This window comes from Nicotiana tabacum, chromosome 7 (assembly GCF_000715075.1).
Source record: "Nicotiana tabacum cultivar K326 chromosome 7, ASM71507v2, whole genome shotgun sequence".
NCBI lineage: Eukaryota > Viridiplantae > Streptophyta > Magnoliopsida > Solanales > Solanaceae > Nicotiana > Nicotiana tabacum.
This window is the reverse complement of record NC_134086.1, coordinates 101172646-101192940: the sequence shown is the minus strand read 5'-3', so window position 1 is coordinate 101192940 and position 20295 is coordinate 101172646. Positions and strand designations below refer to the sequence as shown.

General features: G+C 38.0%; 1 protein-coding gene across 3 annotated transcripts in view; it reads right to left on the bottom strand.

The window, feature by feature from the left end:
* Positions 1-2135: 2135 nt before the first annotated feature.
* The window catches only part of LOC107804987 (uncharacterized), a 32964-nt gene continuing 14804 nt past the window's right edge, over positions 2136-20295 (bottom strand). Inside the window, exons 15-51 of one of the 3 annotated variants that reach the window (XM_075217410.1) lie at positions 20084-20287; positions 19924-20005; positions 19759-19826; positions 19143-19288; positions 18819-18927; positions 18586-18732; positions 18432-18479; positions 18214-18342; positions 17884-18123; positions 17670-17801; positions 17492-17577; positions 17288-17393; positions 17077-17172; positions 16797-16949; positions 15388-15570; positions 15067-15296; positions 14826-14958; positions 14460-14585; positions 13432-13476; positions 13183-13260; positions 12985-13101; positions 9406-9532; positions 9234-9334; positions 8986-9126; positions 7751-7834; positions 6346-6492; positions 6137-6262; positions 6000-6047; positions 5763-5909; positions 5624-5685; positions 5079-5232; positions 4788-4979; positions 4602-4706; positions 4323-4457; positions 3835-4071; positions 2525-2626; positions 2136-2442 (exon numbers count right to left, since the gene is read on the bottom strand). In XM_075217410.1, coding sequence (XP_075073511.1) covers positions 2296-2442; positions 2525-2626; positions 3835-4071; positions 4323-4457; positions 4602-4706; positions 4788-4979; positions 5079-5232; positions 5624-5685; positions 5763-5909; positions 6000-6047; positions 6137-6262; positions 6346-6492; positions 7751-7834; positions 8986-9126; positions 9234-9334; positions 9406-9532; positions 12985-13101; positions 13183-13260; positions 13432-13476; positions 14460-14585; positions 14826-14958; positions 15067-15296; positions 15388-15570; positions 16797-16949; positions 17077-17172; positions 17288-17393; positions 17492-17577; positions 17670-17801; positions 17884-18123; positions 18214-18342; positions 18432-18479; positions 18586-18732; positions 18819-18927; positions 19143-19288; positions 19759-19826; positions 19924-20005; positions 20084-20287 — 4713 coding nt within the window. In that variant the 3' untranslated portion in view covers positions 2136-2295. The remainder of the gene's footprint in view (positions 2443-2524; positions 2627-3834; positions 4072-4322; positions 4458-4601; positions 4707-4787; positions 4980-5078; positions 5233-5623; positions 5686-5762; positions 5910-5999; positions 6048-6136; positions 6263-6345; positions 6493-7750; positions 7835-8985; positions 9127-9233; positions 9335-9405; positions 9533-12984; positions 13102-13182; positions 13261-13431; positions 13477-14459; positions 14586-14825; positions 14959-15066; positions 15297-15387; positions 15571-16796; positions 16950-17076; positions 17173-17287; positions 17394-17491; positions 17578-17669; positions 17802-17883; positions 18124-18213; positions 18343-18431; positions 18480-18585; positions 18733-18818; positions 18928-19142; positions 19289-19758; positions 19827-19923; positions 20006-20083; positions 20288-20295) is intronic. The other 2 variants (XM_075217412.1, XM_075217411.1) reach the window with 2 other exon arrangements.

The window sequence follows — 20295 nt, the reverse complement described above, 5'->3', positions numbered from 1 at the left end:
GCTACAATCAGTCCAACCTCATCAACATTATGGTGTACAATATTTGATATACTATGCAAGGGAGGATCGCATTCATCAACAACAAACAGGTTGACTACTTTATATTCATTACAAATTAGCTTCACCAAATGTCTAATCCCCTCATCCCTTTCAATCTCGTAAAGTGTACCACAAAGGCCTTCAATTATTAGTTGTTGAACCCCTACAAACCCCAGATTTTCTGTGAATTCATTGACTAAATCAACAAAAGATAGAAGTCCTGGGTCATACCCTTTCTTAATGTGTTGCACTTTCTTTGAGTATAGCACTTGTGACTTGCAAATTCAGTCACCGCCATAATTAAATATTAAGTCAATTAATATCATCACTGACTTTTTACAAGCATGCAACAAAGAAAAGACAGGAAAAAAATAAGAAAATAGTAAAGGAACTATCAAAAGAGGCATAAAAACTACGAATAAACATATGAGGTCCCCCACCCCACAACAAAGAAAGACAAAATCTGCATCTAAAGTAGCACTATGAGGGCCCTCCCTTAATAAAGAATTCACAACACAACAAATAATACCTAAAATGTCCGACATGCAAATAATTTAAAGGGCCTATTGCTTTACTAACCAACAAAAAGTAACAAAATTTATATAGGACTATCTAGATAACAACAGAAATGTAAACAATACAAAAAGAAGAAATCCTAAATCACCTTTAAGAAATTATTCGAAACACTAGAACACAAACCCTATACCAGCTAGAATATTCAACGAAATTACACAACAAATCGACTAAAAATGAAAAAGGGAACAATTCATGAAAAAAGATGGTACCTTTGAACTCGTCCAACCCTAAATCGCTAAATTTCATGCGCAGTAGAACTTGAACCCAGTACAGAACGTCGGACTAGAAAAGAGAGATAAAACTAGGGTTGGTGTAAATGGGAAGGGTCGTTTCCATTTAAGTGTTTATTGGTTATTGAATTTGGGTGGGTCGGGTATTAATAAAGACGGGTATTATAACTTAGGTCTGACTACTAAGGCAGGGAGCGAACACGTGTCTCCTCCGGTAAAGAAAGGGTACAAATATTTAATAGAGTAACGGTAGTGACTCAAAAGTACCAATAGTGTAACGAAGCCTTTCTAAATACAATATTCAACAGTACAGGAGTATATTTGATCCTTTACCGTGATAAATATCCTTATAACCAAAAACAATGTGCAAGTGTCCCCCCCCCCCGGCAACCCCAGCATACTCTCCTTTTTACCCTCATTTCCTTAATTTCCCTCCGCTCTACATTTTTAGTTCTTTTCTTTCTTCTTTCCAACGCATCCCCTCCATTTGATCTCATTTTAATATTCCTATATATGATTGAAAAAAAGGTGCATTGTCTATTTCACTACTCACTTCTCTTCATAGTCCCTTGTGCTTTCACAAATCCACTTGGTCGGCTCTTACTTTCCCATTAATTCTTGTACCCCGGAAAAGAAAAAGATAAGATCTTTGAATATTTTCCCTTCAGATCTCAGGAAACCCCGCCACAAGGGAATCCTAAAAGAACGAATCTTAAACAAGAAACTCACACAATATCAATTACCATTAATCATTGGGTAGACGCCAAAGCAATGAAACAATATAACTAATTTGAAAAAGAAGAAAGACAAATGGGCCTTAAAACGCTCGATGAGTTCATCTAGCCTTACTAAAGCTCCACCAAAATATCCCATGCTTATCCATGACCAAGACCGGAACATTTACAAGGTTCAATATTTCAGGTATACTGGGAAAAGAAATGCAGGAAACACCGAGGAAAAAGAGATAAAGTGTAGGCTAGTATTAATCGATCTTTTTCTGTTTAAATTTTAACAAATGAGAAACAGGATTATAAAAAGAGAAGGGACGATAAAATAGAGAAGAGAACGGGAGTCCGAGACAAGAAAGAAAAGAATGAACAAAGATGATTGTAGAACGAGGGGACTTTTGGAAATGAAGGTGAGTGTCCTGACAAGGGGGTTTCTCACACAAGTATTGTTGATTGTGACTCACCCAACATAGTTCTTTTTAGCTCCACGCAACGGCTTAGATAAAAAACATTCTGGCAATCATGCAGCTGATAAAGAAAAAAGCAGAATCTAAAGAAGATCTAAAGTTTAAGTATCCATTATAACTAACAGTAGAATCAAGTTAATTCGCTACAACAGCACTAAAATTATTTAAGCCGGCACTCTATAAACAGGTCAAGAGGAGATGCAGCAAATTACAAATGGATAATACTACCAGGATACATAGATAAGAAAAATTCATCTAATGGATATCAGGTATTCCACCTGACACCACGCTCTCATCCACAGGTTTAGGGCCACCACATGATCTTGAGACAGACTCAAACAGTTTCTCTATCTCTGGAGCACATCTTGTAAATGGTCGACTCCAAAAGTTGTACCTAGGATTCTGTTGAACAAGAAGAAATACTGTGTTGAGAAGACACTAAAAGGAATGAAGGTTGCAAGAGCATAAATCAAACACCAATTACCTTTATAAGCTCAATGAACGTGATCAGGAGACCCCACGGATGAGGTCGATTCACAATCAGGCGTTCTAATAGGACTCTGGTTATCTGCTCTTGGATCATCTCCTGCTCCATGTACAGTAAATTCATGACTTAGAACGATCCAAAATATAACTAAACAAATCAAATTTCTAAGCAGTCTTGACACTCTGCATATAGTGGTCTCAACCTGCTAATAGCCGGTCCATATCATATACTCTTAGAAAACAAACATCTTCTCCGTTTCCAATATACACTACAACTTAATTTCCAATATACTAACCTAGTAAGAGGAAATTTTAACAGATCAAGACCTCAAACCAAAAATGAAGAATCTACAAATTGGACCAACGGTTGATATATGAGGTAATATCTTCATCAGGCCATATCATTGGCCTGTGAATTTAAAGAACATTCAGATAGGAGAAACAAAATTTGATGGTAATATTTTCCACGTTTTAAGAAACATAATACTATTACAGTTATAATCATTTAGCATTTCATAAAATTAATTACTCAATTCAATAAATATGGACGAGGTCAATAGACAAGGAATACAACCAATCAAACACACCATGAGAAACATTCTCCTGGAGTGCAATAATGCAGCCAATGAAGAAAAGCAGAAACAGAATAATGAAGCTTTCGTCCTTTTTTGGAAAGGGGGGAGGGAAGTCTTTAATGTCTGAGGATCTGGGAGAACTTGAACAACGGAGGCTTTCAGCTTTTTGCACCTGTTTAGCTCTTGCAGCTATATACATGTGTGTGTGTGTGTGTGTGTGCACGAGTACACGCATAAATATAACGCACACATACGCTCTCTCTGTCACATTTTATGTGACATTTTTACTATTTGGGGAATCAAATAGGTTTTTCTTTGACCACGATGTTTCAAACAATAGTTTAGATATTTTGATTAATTAACTATTGTAGCTTATGTTATTTTTTATGCAGTTCTCAAACATGTAAATTTTATTTCAGAAACTTAAAAATCTTGTCTAAATTCACACAAAAAAATTAGGTACCTTGACCTCTTACTCCGAACCCTGCCATATAAAATGTGGAGAGAGAGAGAGAGAGCATGCATAAATACTTCGACCTCTAACTCCAAACCTTGCCCTGTAAATATTGTGTGGGGGTGGGGGTGGGGGAGTGCGTGTTTGTATTTTGTGCACGTGTATAAATAAATACAGACCACCACCTAATAACGATGCACATCATCATAAAGCAAAAAAGATCAACAAGTGAAAACCACAAATATAAATTGGAACAGTAAATGACAAGTACTAGAGCACCTGATTTGATTCCGCAAATAGGTAGAGCAGAATAAAGGAGAAGTAATGTGTGTGATTGTTTGGGTATCGCAATTGATTAGCAACTGCATTCAAAAACAAGTAACGCCCCTCCGTGTCCAAGTCCATTATTAAAGTCTGGAAAATATCCAGAGCAGCACCAACCAAGAATACTGCAAATGGAACACTACTGGGCATCGACTGTGCATGAGGAGTTTTTGCCTGCAGCTGCTGGATAGCCTACAGCGACACACCAAAGGTAATAAGTACAGAGTAATGAAAATGCACAAAAGCAAAACATGCTATGCTGCTACAGAAGAAGAAAAGCTTAACAAAAAGTTAGTAAGCAAATCACACAAGCCTGCACTAAATGTAATGAGACAGCACCCAGTTTGACTTCTCTAGCACACAAATTCCTCCGGGGGAGAATATTTATTGAGTACCATAAAGGATAAGGACAAGGCAAGAAAGTAATTGAATCATGACTTTACCTGCATTCCAACATAGAGTACAAGGGAGTTGATAAGGGGTACATTGTAGCGCGTCCCAGCCTTGGCGGCTTCACTTGGAGAGAGCAGCAACTTCTGCTTCAATTCACTCAAAAATGGAGATCCCTGTTGCCTTGTCTGCAATCAATCAGGACAGTATAACATAAGATGAGCAGACAGGCAATATGTATATAATATCATTCATTCTCCTACTCCTCTCACCCACATGTCACACATGCCATGTACAATGAAGAAACAATTATTTGATTATGTTAGGATTACCTTCAGATATTCATCTACATCACCCTTGATCTGCTTTGCTTTAAGAGCTGCATCAACTTCAGAAAGAATGCGAGGGGATTGACTAATCTCTGCAAGTAGATCAATCTAGACAACCAAAAAAGAGTTCATTGAACAAACTTGAATCCGGTAAAGAAAATTTTGAATAAGATTCACAAGACTAATGACCTTTAAGTTGGGAGTTGATGGATCAGGAAGCCTCATGTTGCGAGGAAATGCACTTAAAATTATATTTCGCATTTGTATGCAGCTTGGAGGGATAACATCACAGAAGCTGAAATGGTAGTCACACAGAAACTCTGGAAAATCATGCAGGAGAACCAACAAAACCCTGAGAGTCCCTTTATACAGAAACTGGACCTAGCACATGAAAACAAGAACGTGAATTAATATATGGGGTTTAAGCAACAACGCACATCAGCAAAGATTAAAAAGCATAACATTTTTTTTCAAACCAACCGGTTCTCCTAGCTCAGCATTCCTAAGAAAGGGCTCCATAAACTGGAAGAGGTCCACCAACAACCGCTGAAAATAAGGCCACCCCTTCTGAGCATTCCCAGCAAGAAGTTTCGGCATAAAACTTCGGTGACTTACAAGTTCAAGCCATGCAAAGCTGAAAGCAACTCATTAAGTTAGTCACTCATAAAAGCACACTATGTACCTTCTAGTAAATAGCACATCAATAGATCAATTAATCCTTCTACAACACACTCTGTATTTTCTTTGATGCAACAATTTATGTCAGAATAAAATCAACCCATACATTTGAAAAATATCCACTCAAACGAAATAAGATACCTATCCTCTAGAGAAGATGTTTAATACAGTATAATACACTCATCTATCTTGAGTATGCTACAATAAAATCCAGCATGGATGATAAGTTTATCAGGAAAAAGTAGCAGACTACCAAAACCTTCTTTTACAGAATCCATAGCTTTTCCTTCAAGAATAATCTACTTTTGAGTGGGAAAGTTACTCTACCACACAGGAGGTACCATTACCTGAATCCTGGAATTTTGAGGGGCTGAAGAGCATGGAAGGCATTGGCCAAAGCTGTTAAAACCTGAAAGGACCCAGTGGAAATCAGTTCTGTAACTGAAGGTCTAGGCATGAATATATACAGGGAAAATAGGAATTTACCTGAAAGTTTGCACCGTCAAAAACAGGGTCCAGGGAACAGAGATCCAATAGCCAATTAATGAAAAGCCTAAAATATGGTCTAGGATTAAATGTCATCTTTTTTTCCTCAGCATCTTTCTGGATGAATTTGACAGTGACAGCGAGAACCTGTCAAATAAAGCAAAGTGATGTAAGTCGAGAAACCAACAAGCAACAGTAAACTACTAAACTAGAGGAAATTTTAGATAATTTCCATACCTTTGGCAGCAGCAATAATTTACTAGATCCCTGATCCACAGGATAAAACTAGAAAAGAGACAGATATCAATCAGGAAACAACTCCTATTCTAAGCTACTGGATGACATAAGAAAGTTCTACAGGTAAAAATATCAACCTTCAAAATTGAGAACACTAATTTGGCATATATATCAATTGCAAGGAACGATAGAGGTTGTGCTTGGTGAGATTGAGGGGTGGAACTCATAACCTCAGACGAAAGGCAATGCGAGACGGAAAGTTCCTGGATAATCATGTAATTAGCTTGCAATAAATGCTTAAACACTTGAACAATAGTGCTTGACTAATGGAATAGGTAAAAATCACCGTGAGTCTGCGGAAAAAACGATCTGAAGTTTCATCGCCTTTTAATAAGCCACTCTGGTGCAATTGCAGGATATAATGAGCATGAGTTGCATCATTCGCTCCCGGAATTTCACAAATACGGTACCATTCAGCAAACAGCATAGAGACCTACAAAAGTCAACGACACCGACAGCAACTTAAGGAAGAGCCAGGCAGTAAGAGATGATAAAATGCCAAGATGAAAATTGGGGGGGCTCGCACAAGACACAAGATATAAAAGATTTGCTATATGTTGCAAAACCAAGCAGGTCATTATGCTCCTACAGACAGACTGTGCTCCTTGATGTTTCTGTTCATGTCACAGAGAGTAGAGAACAGCATAAAATTAGAAGTGCACCAGCATTTGTTTAGGATTAGATTTCTCATAAACAGAGCTAGGTAAAATGTTGTACTCCCTCCGTTCCAATTTATGTGAACCTATTTGACTGGGCACCGAGTTTAAAAAAAATGAAGACTTTTGAAATTTGTGGTCCTAAACAAGTCAAAAAGGGGCTCAGAATATTTATGTAGTTATAAAAGCTTCTCATTAAAGGTAGAATTGGAAGTTTAAGCTAAATTATTTCCAAATTTAGAAAGGGGTCATTCTTTTGGAACAGACCAAAAAGGAAATAGGTTCACATACACCGGAACGGAGGGAGTAACTATTTAGCGTCCTATCAATTAAGATATGTTGCCTTCGGCTTTCCTCCTCTTTCTTTGTTGAAACTAAGTTCCTGGGATCCCTCCAACAAACTAAGGGCATCAACCTTCCGAAAAAATGACGGTAATCTCCCTAAAAGGAAATCTCTTTCATGAATATTCATTATTTTAGTGATAGTACCCGACTAAAGTCCTAGGGACCTCCACTTTCATCCACACAAAAAAAATGAACCTCCCCAAGGCAATCCTTCTCCTGTCACACCATCCTATGAAGTAATACTCCTACCTAAACTTAATGCCGTACTGCAACTTTAGGATGTTCTAGATTTATAACACAATTCTCATATTGAATTCTCTGCCTGGTCAAACTAATACTACCAGATCAACTCTTGAACTCTCTGAAGAATCAAACTACAAGCATAACTTTGAGAAGGAGCAAGTAGTATGGGTAAATGAGAAGCAGGCAAGACAAGTGAAATCAAGCACCAACTCCAGCTAATCATTTACAATAGTTGTACTTGCACAAAAGAAGCATATTGCAAAAGATACCATAAAAGCATCATTTCACCTCCAAAAATAGGGATAGCTATTAATAAATAAAAACGGCATCGAACAAGAAATTAAGGTGGCTGGGACCTACTAACAATTTCTTCATTCCAATTTTAACTATACATCATTCTTAACCAATTGGGATAAAGCTGCAAACACATTAAATAGAAGGAAATACCTGCTCGCGAAAGCCTGCAGGATCCGGTTCAACAGATTCAGAAACACCATAATCTTCTCTGGTACCAGTAGCAGGCCCAGCAATCTGTTCAAGTATTGACGTGAAATCAAAACGTATGGGAGGCAGAGAAGGACATGCCTGTTTTATTTTTCAGTTATAGTCTACAAAACACAAATCATCCAGATCTAATTTTGAGTTCAAACTGTTGGTTGCACATTTGCTATAATCATTTAACTAACCTCATTCAACAGTTCTGCTATGCTAAGTCCTACTATTGACTACCCCTATAATATTCCCTCCATCCCAGCTTATGTGGTGGTATTTGACTAGGCAGTAGGCACAGAATTTAAGAAAGAAAATAAGACTTTTGAAATTTGTGTCGCTATAAATCATCTCATTAAGGTTAAATTGTTTCTATATAAGGAAGTATGACATTCTTTATGAGACAGACTAAAAAGGAAAGTACCACGCATAAATCAGGATAGGGGAAGTACATACTAGTACTTTATATAGTTTAATATACACCATATATTTCCTTATGGGATGAAGAGTTTTAAATGCATCTTGGCTACAGATTGCATTTAACACCAGCCATAAAATGATTTCCGAATTCAGATGGAAAAATAGAAGAGAAATATAAATTATGTAAGAAGTTAGATTTAGAATGATACAAAAATATCTCAAGATTGAAGAAGATAAAAAGCCTTAAACACCATGAGAATGTGTTCTGCAGATAAAGATAACCAAAATACCGTTTTATTGCTGGGGTTGTTTACAGATCTCTTCTGGACAGCTACTTTTTATTTGCAGAGTAAAGTTTAGTAAGATCTCAAACTAGATAGACAGAACAGCAGTCTTCACAAGTAAAAGACATAATTAAGTAAACAAGTGTTCTTTAAACGAAACGGTACACACAATTCAACATAGCACATGGCATGCACAGGTTGTTGGTTTGAGTTTCGCTACTATCCATCATTTTATTTCTTTGATAACCGATAAATCTCCGACAGCCAATTGGTGCCCAGTTCGAAACTAGGTGGATAACGGCTAACCATCACGAAAAAAATTATGTGCATGCACAGGTTGTTGCTTTGAGTCTCACTACTATCCATCAAAAAAATTCGTGTACTTGGTGCATGAAAAAGAATCTTGACTCGCACATCTGGGAATGTATTAAAGACATGATGAAGTGGTACCCACAACTCAATATTGTAAAAAAGGAAATTTTGAGAAACCTTTTTGTCTCTAGATTGTTTGTTGCTATCCTCCTTCCCAAAAGTAACACTAGACAGTGTAGCAGCATTAGCAGCAGCAGGGTTCTTAGCGATCTCCACTAGTTGTTGTAGAGACTCAGGAGACCCTGGTCTTGCTGCAATCTGCACCATGATAAAATATAGGTAATGACCTGATTCTGTATCAGAGCAGGGGAAACAAAGACAGTCTAAAAACGATAAGAGGAATAGAAAAGATAAAGGAACTGTACCTTAGCCAGCACTTCAACAAGGTTTTGTAGCTCCGATATGACTCTCGAATCACTTATCACCAGCGCTTGAATTAGAGATATAGCAAATTCAGTAGCAGACTCTGCATGTCAAACAAAAAAATTAGTGTTGTATATACTCAATTAAACATCAGTTGAAAGAGGAGGTACATACTGTTTCTGCCAGCATCAAGTAATTTAGCCATGTGCACATTATACTCAGCAAGGTTTAGCAGTTCACTCCGTATCAAACCAACCGTAATGTCTTTGTTGAACTTCCGCTCCTCTTCGGAGTAAATAACCTGCCAAAAGATAAATGTGGAGTCACTGACGATCAACAAAAGTCAGTTTCCTATCAACTAATTTTCTCTGCCCGTTCTATTAATGAAAGGGCCAGCAACCTGCATGAGTTTAAACTAAAAGATAACACCCTCGCCAACACTAACACTATGACATGACCAGTTGAGGAAGAAGACCCATACTAATTCTTTGAACTGTGGAACATGATATTTTAGTAAAGCATTGATCTCATAATTTTATAGCCCATTTCGAAGAAAAGTTTTCACATAGGATGTATTAGTTAAAACTCACTTTTAAAGAGCTGCATCCAATATTCGACATACTTTAGAGACCTCTTACTTTCTAGAAATTAAATTAACCTGCCTAGCCATTATTGACATCACACTGTCCATCGTACTCCAACTTCTAACAATTTCATAGGGTAAGAATAAGATATTTTGATGTGCCATGCATACCTTCAAATTTTATTATATATTTGTATTGCACTTTCAGACATGTAATATCACTTAATAAAGTAAAAGGGCCAAACTTCTGTGTCCACAGCCCATAGCAGCAGCAATAAGCCAAAAAAACCAGTTCCTTTGGACACCAGAGCAATAAGCCACAAAAAAAAACAATTAGACTTATTGCTTTTTGTAGCAATAAACCACACAATAAACAATTATACTTGAAACTTCCTACATTCACCTCCAAAAAAACCACAATTAGAGTTAAAACCCTACGCTTGCTGCCCAAAATAAATAAATAAATAAATAAAATTGCACAGTTAAAATGGATCATTATCCAAAACCCATTCTAATATACTTTCTTTTTCTGGTGAATCCATTCTACTATATTATGATGATTGATTAGAGATTTCCAAGCTTAATTGTAGGAGTAGATAGATTCTAGAATATTTTCCTCCCGCTCCGTTCTCGTTTGGGCCCATGTGTCATATTGTCCACGCTCCAATTGGCAGTCTGGGCGTGTGAGGGAGTGTTAGAGTGGGTTAGAGTCACACATTGGTTGGGGAATCGATTGGTGGTCTCCTTATATGGACTTGGGCAATCCTCCCCCGTGAGCTAGCTTTTGGGGTTGAGTTCGGTCCAAGTGTCATATCTTCACCAAACACCATTCACGCTACGAACTTTGAGAAACTTGATCCTAGAGCTCTAAAATGTGTCTTTTGGGGTATTCTCCAATAAAAAAATGGTACAAATGCTATCATCCAGGAGATGCTTTGTCAGCTTGGATGTCACCTTTCGAGAATTTGAGCATATTTCAGCATTAAACCATCACCTCTTCAAGGGTAGAACTATAGAGAGAGAGAGATGATTCTCCCAAGTTCCGCTGTTGAAACCACTAGGGCCACTACCACTACCATTAGGGGAAGTGAAACAGGAGAAAGAATTCAGGGTGAGATTATTGAGCGTTTGGATAGGCCTGGTTTGAAAACTTACTAAACGAGAAATAAAGAAGTCATCATGCAATCTACTGAAACTGAACCTTCTTCTACCGGTGAGTTATCTACATTTCCTAATGAGTTAGATTTGCATATTGCTCGCAGAAAAAGAGTCAGATCTTGCACCAACAAACACCCTTTATCCGACTTTGTCTCATATTATTCTTTGTCTCCCTCGTATAGAGCCTTTGCTTGTCTATTTCTTCTATGTCTATTCCCGAGAATTGGAAGGAAACTTCTGCAGATTCTAAGCAAGCTACGATTGAAGAAACGAAGGCCTTCTCAAAAAATAAGACTTGGTAACTTGTCACTTCACCACCCGACAAGAAGTTGGTTGGCTGCAAAAGGGTCCTCACTGTGTAGCATAAAGTTGATGGCTCGATTGAAAGATTCAAAGCAACATTGGTGGCTAAAGAATTCACTCACACTTATGGAATGGATTATCAAGAGACATTCGCCCCAATTGCTAAGATGAACACTATTAGAATTCTTTTGTCCTGTGCGGTTAATCTTGATTGGGACTTGCAACGGTTTGATGTGAAGAATGCATGAGACTTAGAAGAAGAGATGTATGTGGAGATTCCTCCCAGATCTGATACTGCACAAAGCCAAGGAAAGGTATGCAGAGGGAAGAAATCCTTGTATGGACGGAAGCAATCCCCCCGAACTTGGTTTGACAAATTTTGAAAAGCAATGATCTCTTTCAACTACCAACAAAGTAATGTTGATCATACCCTCTTCATAGGACATCAAATAGGTAAACTCACTCTTCTTATAGTTTATGTTGATGGCATACTAATGACAGGAGATGACAAAGAGGAGATGTCCCGGTTGAAGAAGTATTTGGCACAGGAATTTCATATCAGGATCTAGGAAAATTGTAGTACTTCTTGAGAACTGAGGTTGCTAGACCGGAAGGAGGAATCTTTATTTCTTTTTTTGAAAAAGGAAGTATTTTTTGGATCTCTTGAAAGAACCAGCAGAATTGTCGGTTGAAAGCAATCACAGGTTACAAAGCGGAGTTGGAGAGATCATAGTTTGGTTTAAGGACTCATTTATACGGGTACCTGTAAACATGGTCACCTCGAAATAGAAGATTTTACTGGCGCAAATAGGGCTGGATATCTAGATGACAGAGGTGGATCCTCTGATTATTGTACACTCGTATGAGAAAACTTGGTTACTTGTAGAAGCAAGAAGCAAATTGTAGTTGCTAGATCAAGTACGGAGGAGAATATAGAGCTATGGTGTAGGTTGTCTATGAACTTTTGTGGTTACAAAAGCTACTAGAGGAATTGAGATTGTCCGAAAACAGGATAATTTCCTTGTTTTGTGATAACAAGGCAGCAATCGGTATAGCTTACAATCCAGCATGACCGAACAAAGCACGTTGAGGAAAAAGTTACAAGTGGCGTCTTAAGTTTGTTACATGTGTCATCAAAAAAAGCAGCAAGCTGATATGTTTACCAAAGGTCTCAACAAACGGACTTTTCATACATTGGTTTGCAAGTTGGGCATGTGCGACATCTTTGCACCAACTTGAGGGGGAGTGTTGAATGATTAGAGATTTCCTAGCTTATTTGTAGGAGTAGACTGATTCTAGGATATTTTCCTTCATTGTAATTGATTGTAATTGATTGTCATTCCTTATTTAGTCTTAGGATTCATTGTATAGGTACCTATTCTCAAGGGATTTAAAAATACACACATAAATACAAGAAGTCTTCTTCTTCTTGGAATCTTCATATTACAACTTCTAAAAGGAATAAAGAATATATCCTAAAACAACTGCAGTTTTAAACTACCAGTAGATTCGAACACCAGAATGAGATGGCATTTTTATATTGAGAAAACACAGCACAGCAGATGGAGAAACATGATAGCAAGAGAGTGCAAATATTCAAGTTGCATACAAACAGGAGTAAATGTGCTTTGGCATTAGTTAACAAACCAAACATACCGAGGAGACTACAATAAAAAAATAATATAAAGAAGATTGGATCTATTCCTTACCCAGCTAGTTAGCTCCTTAACAAAAAGCTTGCTAACATCACGGATTGAAGCCAGAATTGCAAGATGAGCACCAACATGTGCACTATTTGATGCATTTTCATACAATCCCTTGAAAGCCTGCAGAAAAGAAAGTTTTGAACTTTAGATATGAAATCATCAAGATCCAGAAATTCTTTCCATACAATTCAGAAGATTTACCTTCTGGGCCACTGCCAAGGCAGCCTCATCTCTACTAATACATTTGAGGATGACTGCTGGAACTTCAGCAATAAGCGCCTGCAAAGAAACAAGTAAACATATGGGAATTTTCCCACACAGATCTATTGAAACAAGTTTTTGCCAATAATACTTTCAACAAACAGACCACACGGAAAGATATTAAGTGCTAAAATCACCAATGTAACAACATTCTAGGTTTCTTCACAAAACAATGGCTGAGAGAGATACCTGAATTTCTGCCTCCTTAGCTTCTTCACTCACCAGGCTTTCAAGCTGCACAAGTACCAAATGCGATAATATTAGGTACAGTACACTAGCAAGAAATAAAAGGGAGAAGATATCTGCAAAAAAAAAAAACAAATCAGATGGACTAACATCAAGTACTGAATGAACCTAAAGTGACAAGAGAGAATTTAAGGGCAACTGTAAACCATGACAAAGAAACGCTAGTATGAAGTAGACACTTTTGATAAAGTACTCTCTTCAGGCTTACCCTGTTTTATACAATTTTTTGTATACTTCAGAACCCTCCTAGTACTAGTTTCACGGTAATACGTATGTACTATACCTGTCATAGAACGTATGGAAATTTTTATCCATCTGAAATTTACTGTTACTTCCTTCTTCCCAATTCGAAAAGAGAGAGAAGTAATCACAATCTTCAAACACAACTTGCCGTATAGTCACAGGAGCCATTTCCCCTCTTGGTATGTGCACAAAACGCCACTTAGATTCATGCAAACCCTAATTCTTCAATCCCTAACAAGCTACCAGAAAGCATAGTTACGCAAACTATTTTCTTTCATATGCATCGACGATCGTGACTCTGAAAACTTTAAAAGCATGACGCTTGGACAGGAAATGTTTGCATGTAAATATGCTTTCCTTTCAAACTATGTTAGCTGGCATAGTGTGAAAGTCAGATACAGGTGCGTTATCAGCAGCAAGTATCCGTAAGGAGCTCCTATTATCCACTGGAGTCATGTAAGACGCCGGTTCATCTTGACAAAATCGAGGAGTAGTAAAGTCAACTAAACTATTGAACTTCGGTATCTCTAGGCAGGTTTGAAAGGATTAATAGAAAAATACATAAATAGCATTATGCACAACCAAGCTATCTGCATAAATCCAAACACAATACATATATCCCGACGATAGATTTCAGGAATTTGTAGGGAAACAAACACACCTCAGGCATCAAAGCAGCGTGTTTAAACTCTACATTCATCAGACTAACAGAGAGAAGGAAGAATAACCTTTTCAGAAATAATCTGGTACTTATCCAAAGCATCACTAGTTGTCAGCAATGGTTCCGAGATACTATTTCCAACACGTTCAGAGGCAGCTGTTGCATTTGATGGCTGTAAAGAAGCTCCCGAGTCCTGTAAGAGATGGTTAAAATTGTTGATCACATAAGTTGTTTCATGGCCAAAATGCCTATACAAAACAACCACTAATCCCAATCTAATGGGTTCGGCTATATGAATCTCCTCAATATCCATAGGATGCTTTTCATTCCAATTCGCGAGAAAAAGAACACTAGCCCATGGCGTACAGCCGTACACAGGAAAAGTCCAATTTTTCTCATCATGTTTTTGAAAAATTCACTTATTTTAACCAACCTTTGCAATGTTTGAAGGTTCCAGTGGATGCAATTCAGGAGCTGACACCGATGTGAATGGTTCAGCAATAGCCTCGGTTTCAAAATTGTTAGAAGCGGCACTATCACCCATCCCAAGATGGGGAGAAGATGCACTGAAATATGACAGGAGGAAAGAAACAAGAAATCCAAATCACCGTCAGTTGTGGAAGAATACCTAAAGACAAGTAGTTAGAACCCATTAACGTGCAAAGGGGAAAAACCTATTAAGCTGAGATGAAGTATCTATCTCATCTGATATTTCCAATGGCTGCGGAACAGCACTAATTCCTGCATTTACAACGCCAGACGAGTAAAGGCTGGGGTTCATTTGTCCACTTCCAGCCATATAAGCCCTGGAGACACCACCGCTGCCAGAAGAAGTAGATGGACCAGCAGGAACAGCGTTTGGGCTTTGGCTTGATTGATTTTGCCAAGGTAAGCGGACAAAATCCTGTGAGCGACAAAGTCGAAAGTGATTCAAAATTCTGTGTTTCCATGTTGATCAGTCAACTCTTACAGAGGAAGAAACAGAAAGCAAGTACCTCATAAACCCGTTGCTGAGAATGGGATAAGCGGCCAGGTTTAGGGCGAAGAGCTTCTGGTAAACCACCCATATGTCCTTGTGTATAAAGGCTTGCATCAAAAAATGTCGGACCAACACCCTCTCTGTGCTTCCTTCTAATGGCTAGCTGTTGAGCTATTTCTCCATCAATCGTCTGTATAGCCTGCACATGCATTATCCCAGACAGAAAAAAGACATGGAAAACGGGTAAGAGTAGATTAATCAACTTAGACCCAGCAAAAGCACAATCAGATTTTCATACTATATCCACCAGGACACTACTAGCAACGTAAATGCATGGGTAGTACAGATTAGACTGGCAGCAGGTTTTCAAAAAGCATAGCTACTTGCATGAGCTTATGACCAGAAGTCCTGTCAAATCTAGATTCGTAATCAAGATTATCATTACATTTCATATCAAAAAGGACCTTTTTGAATGCTTAGAAGAATACAATAGATAGACAAGCAAGTTGCATTAAGTTCCCTTGACACAGAAAAATGCTAGCTTTCAATCAAAATCATATATCACATGGTGTTGATACTTTCCTTTTATCAAGGGTGTCGATATTAACAACCAAAACATCAAAACATTAAACACGCGAGTGAATAACATATTAAATCAAAAGCATCAGAATAATTACAATTATAGCTCGAACTGCTTGAAAACAAGTGAAAAGCAAGTAGCAAAACAAACCAGAGATCAACTAGTTTAGCATGTAATATTTTGGACACATGTTTGAGAATGTATATAATTCTTCTCATGTGTATGCAAAGCTAATAAATTTGAATGTACTAGCATTATGTTGGATTAAAGTTCAGAAACCACTGCCAAGCATCTAAATCTGCTCTTCGCAATATTTTTATATTAGCAGCTGCTCATCTCCAGCAGATAACGACATCAATTGAAACAACTATGACAACTCCACCTGCGTGAGCTTGTGCACATTGTCATTTGTCAGTCTCAAGTCCGGATAAAGAAGAGGGTTGTGGCATGTTAAGAGCCAGTGTAGAACTAATTAATTTGAAAGCACTTCATAATATTTGAACGTAAACATTCAGCATCTTAATTAATCTTGCAATTAAGGCCAAAACACCATATGATTTAAAACAACTCCAACCTATATCGGCTATACCCCATGTTCTCCAAATGAAAGGAACAATCAATAACTGACATCATCCACTAGCCCAATGTGTGAGACGCTGGATCCACAAAAGCAACTGAAGTCCAATGACATGAACCAAATTGCAAAGGACACGAACTTACTGAATGTTAGAAATGGCACAACAAAAATTACCTACCTCTAGGATTATAACAAGACAGAGAATGCAGAGTCGTGCATGACATCATGAATCAAACTCCTAGAACACAAGTCGGATTCAGAAATATACCTTATCTGTTGCTGCTTGTTCAATCATTGCACAGCCAAGATCGAGATTGTCATTAGTAACAAGCTGAACAGCTTGTTCAAGGAGCTCACTTGCAATACCCAATCCCTGAAGTAAAGTACGAAGCTGGCCCGATATTGAACCACGTAAAGGTTCCTGAAACCAAAAGAATTCACTCAATAACAAAGTCGAAAGAGATTAGGAAATTCCAGAGCATCAAGATATCGTCAGAAAGATATAATGCCTTAATCACACTACGAATAGTAAAAATGTATTCCTCTACCTTGCATGTCACATGAGCGAGACTTCCTGACAAACTGGCAACCATCAAATGTGCAGCATTACATATGCGGGTCTCATCCGATTCCATGGCATAGTCCTGCCATATGTGTACTTAATCAGGTGCGAAAACATTTCACTTTTTCTTTTCATTCTTTCTTTTTTTTTCAAAGGGGGTGTCAAAATTATGCAGGGGATGTGTCAGAAGAAAAAACCTTTAAAACAAGCTCCTTTGTCGTCTGAGTTGCTATAGAAACACTGCGCTGCACAATGCTGGACACAATCTCTTTGATAGCTCTATCCATAGCAATGGGAAGTACACTGCAGAAAGGAATCACATTATAGAGGATTACAATACAATTGGCAAGTAATGAACCCAAACCCTTGCAACAAGCCAACTGCTATTTACAGCTTCGAACCTCTGAAAATGCAACTGCAGGCCCAGAGCATGAAGCTTAGGATTGACAACAAATTGCTGCTCAATATTAGATGCAGGTGCAGGAAGCTATAAGAAAACAATTATAAGTTAGAAAAAGTTATCCAATAACCATTACCAACAAAACTTGTCAAATGGTAACACTATTACTGTCAACAAACCTGACTAACAGAAAAAGGTGATTGCCCTTGTAAAAGACCTTGAGCAGAAGGAAGCTGATCAGACAGCCCAAGCACTGCTAGCTTCTCATCCTCCGTCATTGGAGCAGATGGAATATGAAGAGGAGCAGCATACTGAATCCACCGCATTATTAGTTCATTAAATTAACATACATAAAAGCCATTATGATACAACAAAACCAGAAAAAGCCCAAACCTGAGTTAAAATACGCGAAGGGCCACTAGGATGAGAAGGACTGGGAACCTCAAGTGGTAGTTCAACCTGGTTTAGTGAAGATATAATGCCAGATTTGACATCACCCACGATAGGTGGTTGGGAAGATCCAACATCCTTGTTTGAGAAGTCAGGATTTCCTTCCACTTCTCTCACCCTGTCCTTGAGAAGAGAAGTTGGAACTACCTCTTTTAGATCCACACCAAGATTTTTGAACAGGACCTAAAAGAAGAATAAATAGGTAATACTGTTTGAAGTAACAGTTAAAAAAGATCACAAACCACAACTAAAACCTTAATTGTAAACACAAACCTCAATGTCAAACTTGAGATTCATTTTAAGATTTGGCATTGCGTAAATCTCAGCAAGTAACCCAAGAATACCCATGGTCCAAGGGTTAGGCGGTTGGTATGCTAGACTGCTTTGGCATGGTTCCAGAACCTGCAGCTCACAACACAAATTGAATGTCAAAAAAAAAGGGGGGAAAGCGAGGAGGGAGAGAGAAGGAAAAAAAGTTAAGTAGGACCAACCTTCGAAGTAAAAGGAATAACTGCAATCATCAAACCTTTTTCATACGCCTGCGCAAGAGAGAAAATAAATAAATAAATAATCATGAGATTAAGATACACCAAGTCAACAACCTGAACACCTAGAAGAGAACAATATTCACTAAGAAGCAACAACCTCTATAATCAAAGACTTTGGATCAATCTCCCGCGCCCTCAAGACTTGATTCCTTCCAATTGTAATTTTCCCTAGCCAGCTTCCAAGGTTTTTCAGCAAAGAACGCTCTTCTGAACTTGATTTTATCAATTCTGACCCTAAAAGAACCTGAAAGAAACCCAAAACCAGATATGAAGCAAATGAACAATACTTTACCAGCACCGTCTTGAGTAATGAACTGTAGTTATATGAACCTTGCAATTCTCGTAGGTTGCTTGGACAATCTCCTTGTACAAAGCTTTTGAAGTTACTTTATCTAGGAACTTCAGGTACAAATCATGAAAATTTGGCTCAATGCTCGCTCTGTCAGTGAATCAGAAATAGCATAAAAGCACCAAAGTTAGGGAAAAAGAAGGTGCAAATTCGAAGTTACAAATAAAATCAGCCCCCTATAATGATCTTTTTTATCATAAAATAAATACATTAAACACAAGAAATATATTGTACACTAACCTTTTCATCACCATAACAGAGCAAACCACGGTACACTAAACACAAGAATTATAGCGTAAACTCACCTTTTCATCACCATATACTGAGCAAACCACGGGTAGTACTGCTCTTCCAAAATTCCAGTAAACTCTTTCGCTTTGGCTTCAATATTTGCCGCAGATAAGTTATTGATAATAAATGATATCTTATCCTGAATTTCTGATGCAGGAGCCTGCGAAAATAATGAGACCACCCTTAAAATATTTGACGGATGATATTAAAAGGACTTATCAGTCCCTTCACCAACTTAACCATGCCATCTGTCATCCAAAAGGCTAGCCAATATCTAGACACTACTACCAAACATCCTAATGTGTTGCAAGGAAAAACTTGTTAATTCCGTTGAAATTACCAAGGAGAAAAATACATCAGGATTTTGCGTGTCTTGAGCAAAGTAGAAAACAAAAAAAAAAACATAGCCTAGAAGACTAAGTGAAAGTAGAGAGGAAAAGCAAACTAAGGAAAAATGATATCAGTAAAACAGATAGACAACTGACAGCCATTTAATAGAGACATGCTCACAATAGAGCAACACATATTTAGACGCAATAACATGGACATTAACCTATCTAAAACATGTTGATGAAGGAATTGACACTAACATGCATGCAAGATCACCATACAGATGACAAACAAGAGTACCTCTATGGGTGTTTCTCTTCTCTCTGCAGCAGCAACAAGTGTTTCAATATTCAACGCAGAACCAAATCCTGTCACAAATCAGTGTCACATCCATCAGCACCTCTGTCTACAGCAGTAGCAGGGAAGAAAAGTCAAAAATGAATCTAGGATTAGACAGTTTATTACTTGCTGAGGTAATGGCCCGAGATGGACGAAGAAAACCAGGAGAAGAAGTGAGTACTGCTGAAGCACTGACTGAACCCTGTGGCTACAATTCAGCATGAAAAGACACTCATAACCTGATCATAATATGGCCAAAGACGCCATACACAAGCTCATTGTATACCTTCTGAATGCCAGCCGTATCACTTGAAGGAACAGCGGCAGGTTGCACTGCAGATGATAAAGCCGGCTTCAAGTAGCTGGAGAGAACAGCAGAGGGTTTTCTCTCATCTAAGGAACTTTGCTGTCTCTGAGGAAGCTGGTTTGAAGAGGATCCCTGCATACTTTGCTGCAAGCTACCCTGTCCAACCACGGGAAATGTTGAACCCTGACCGG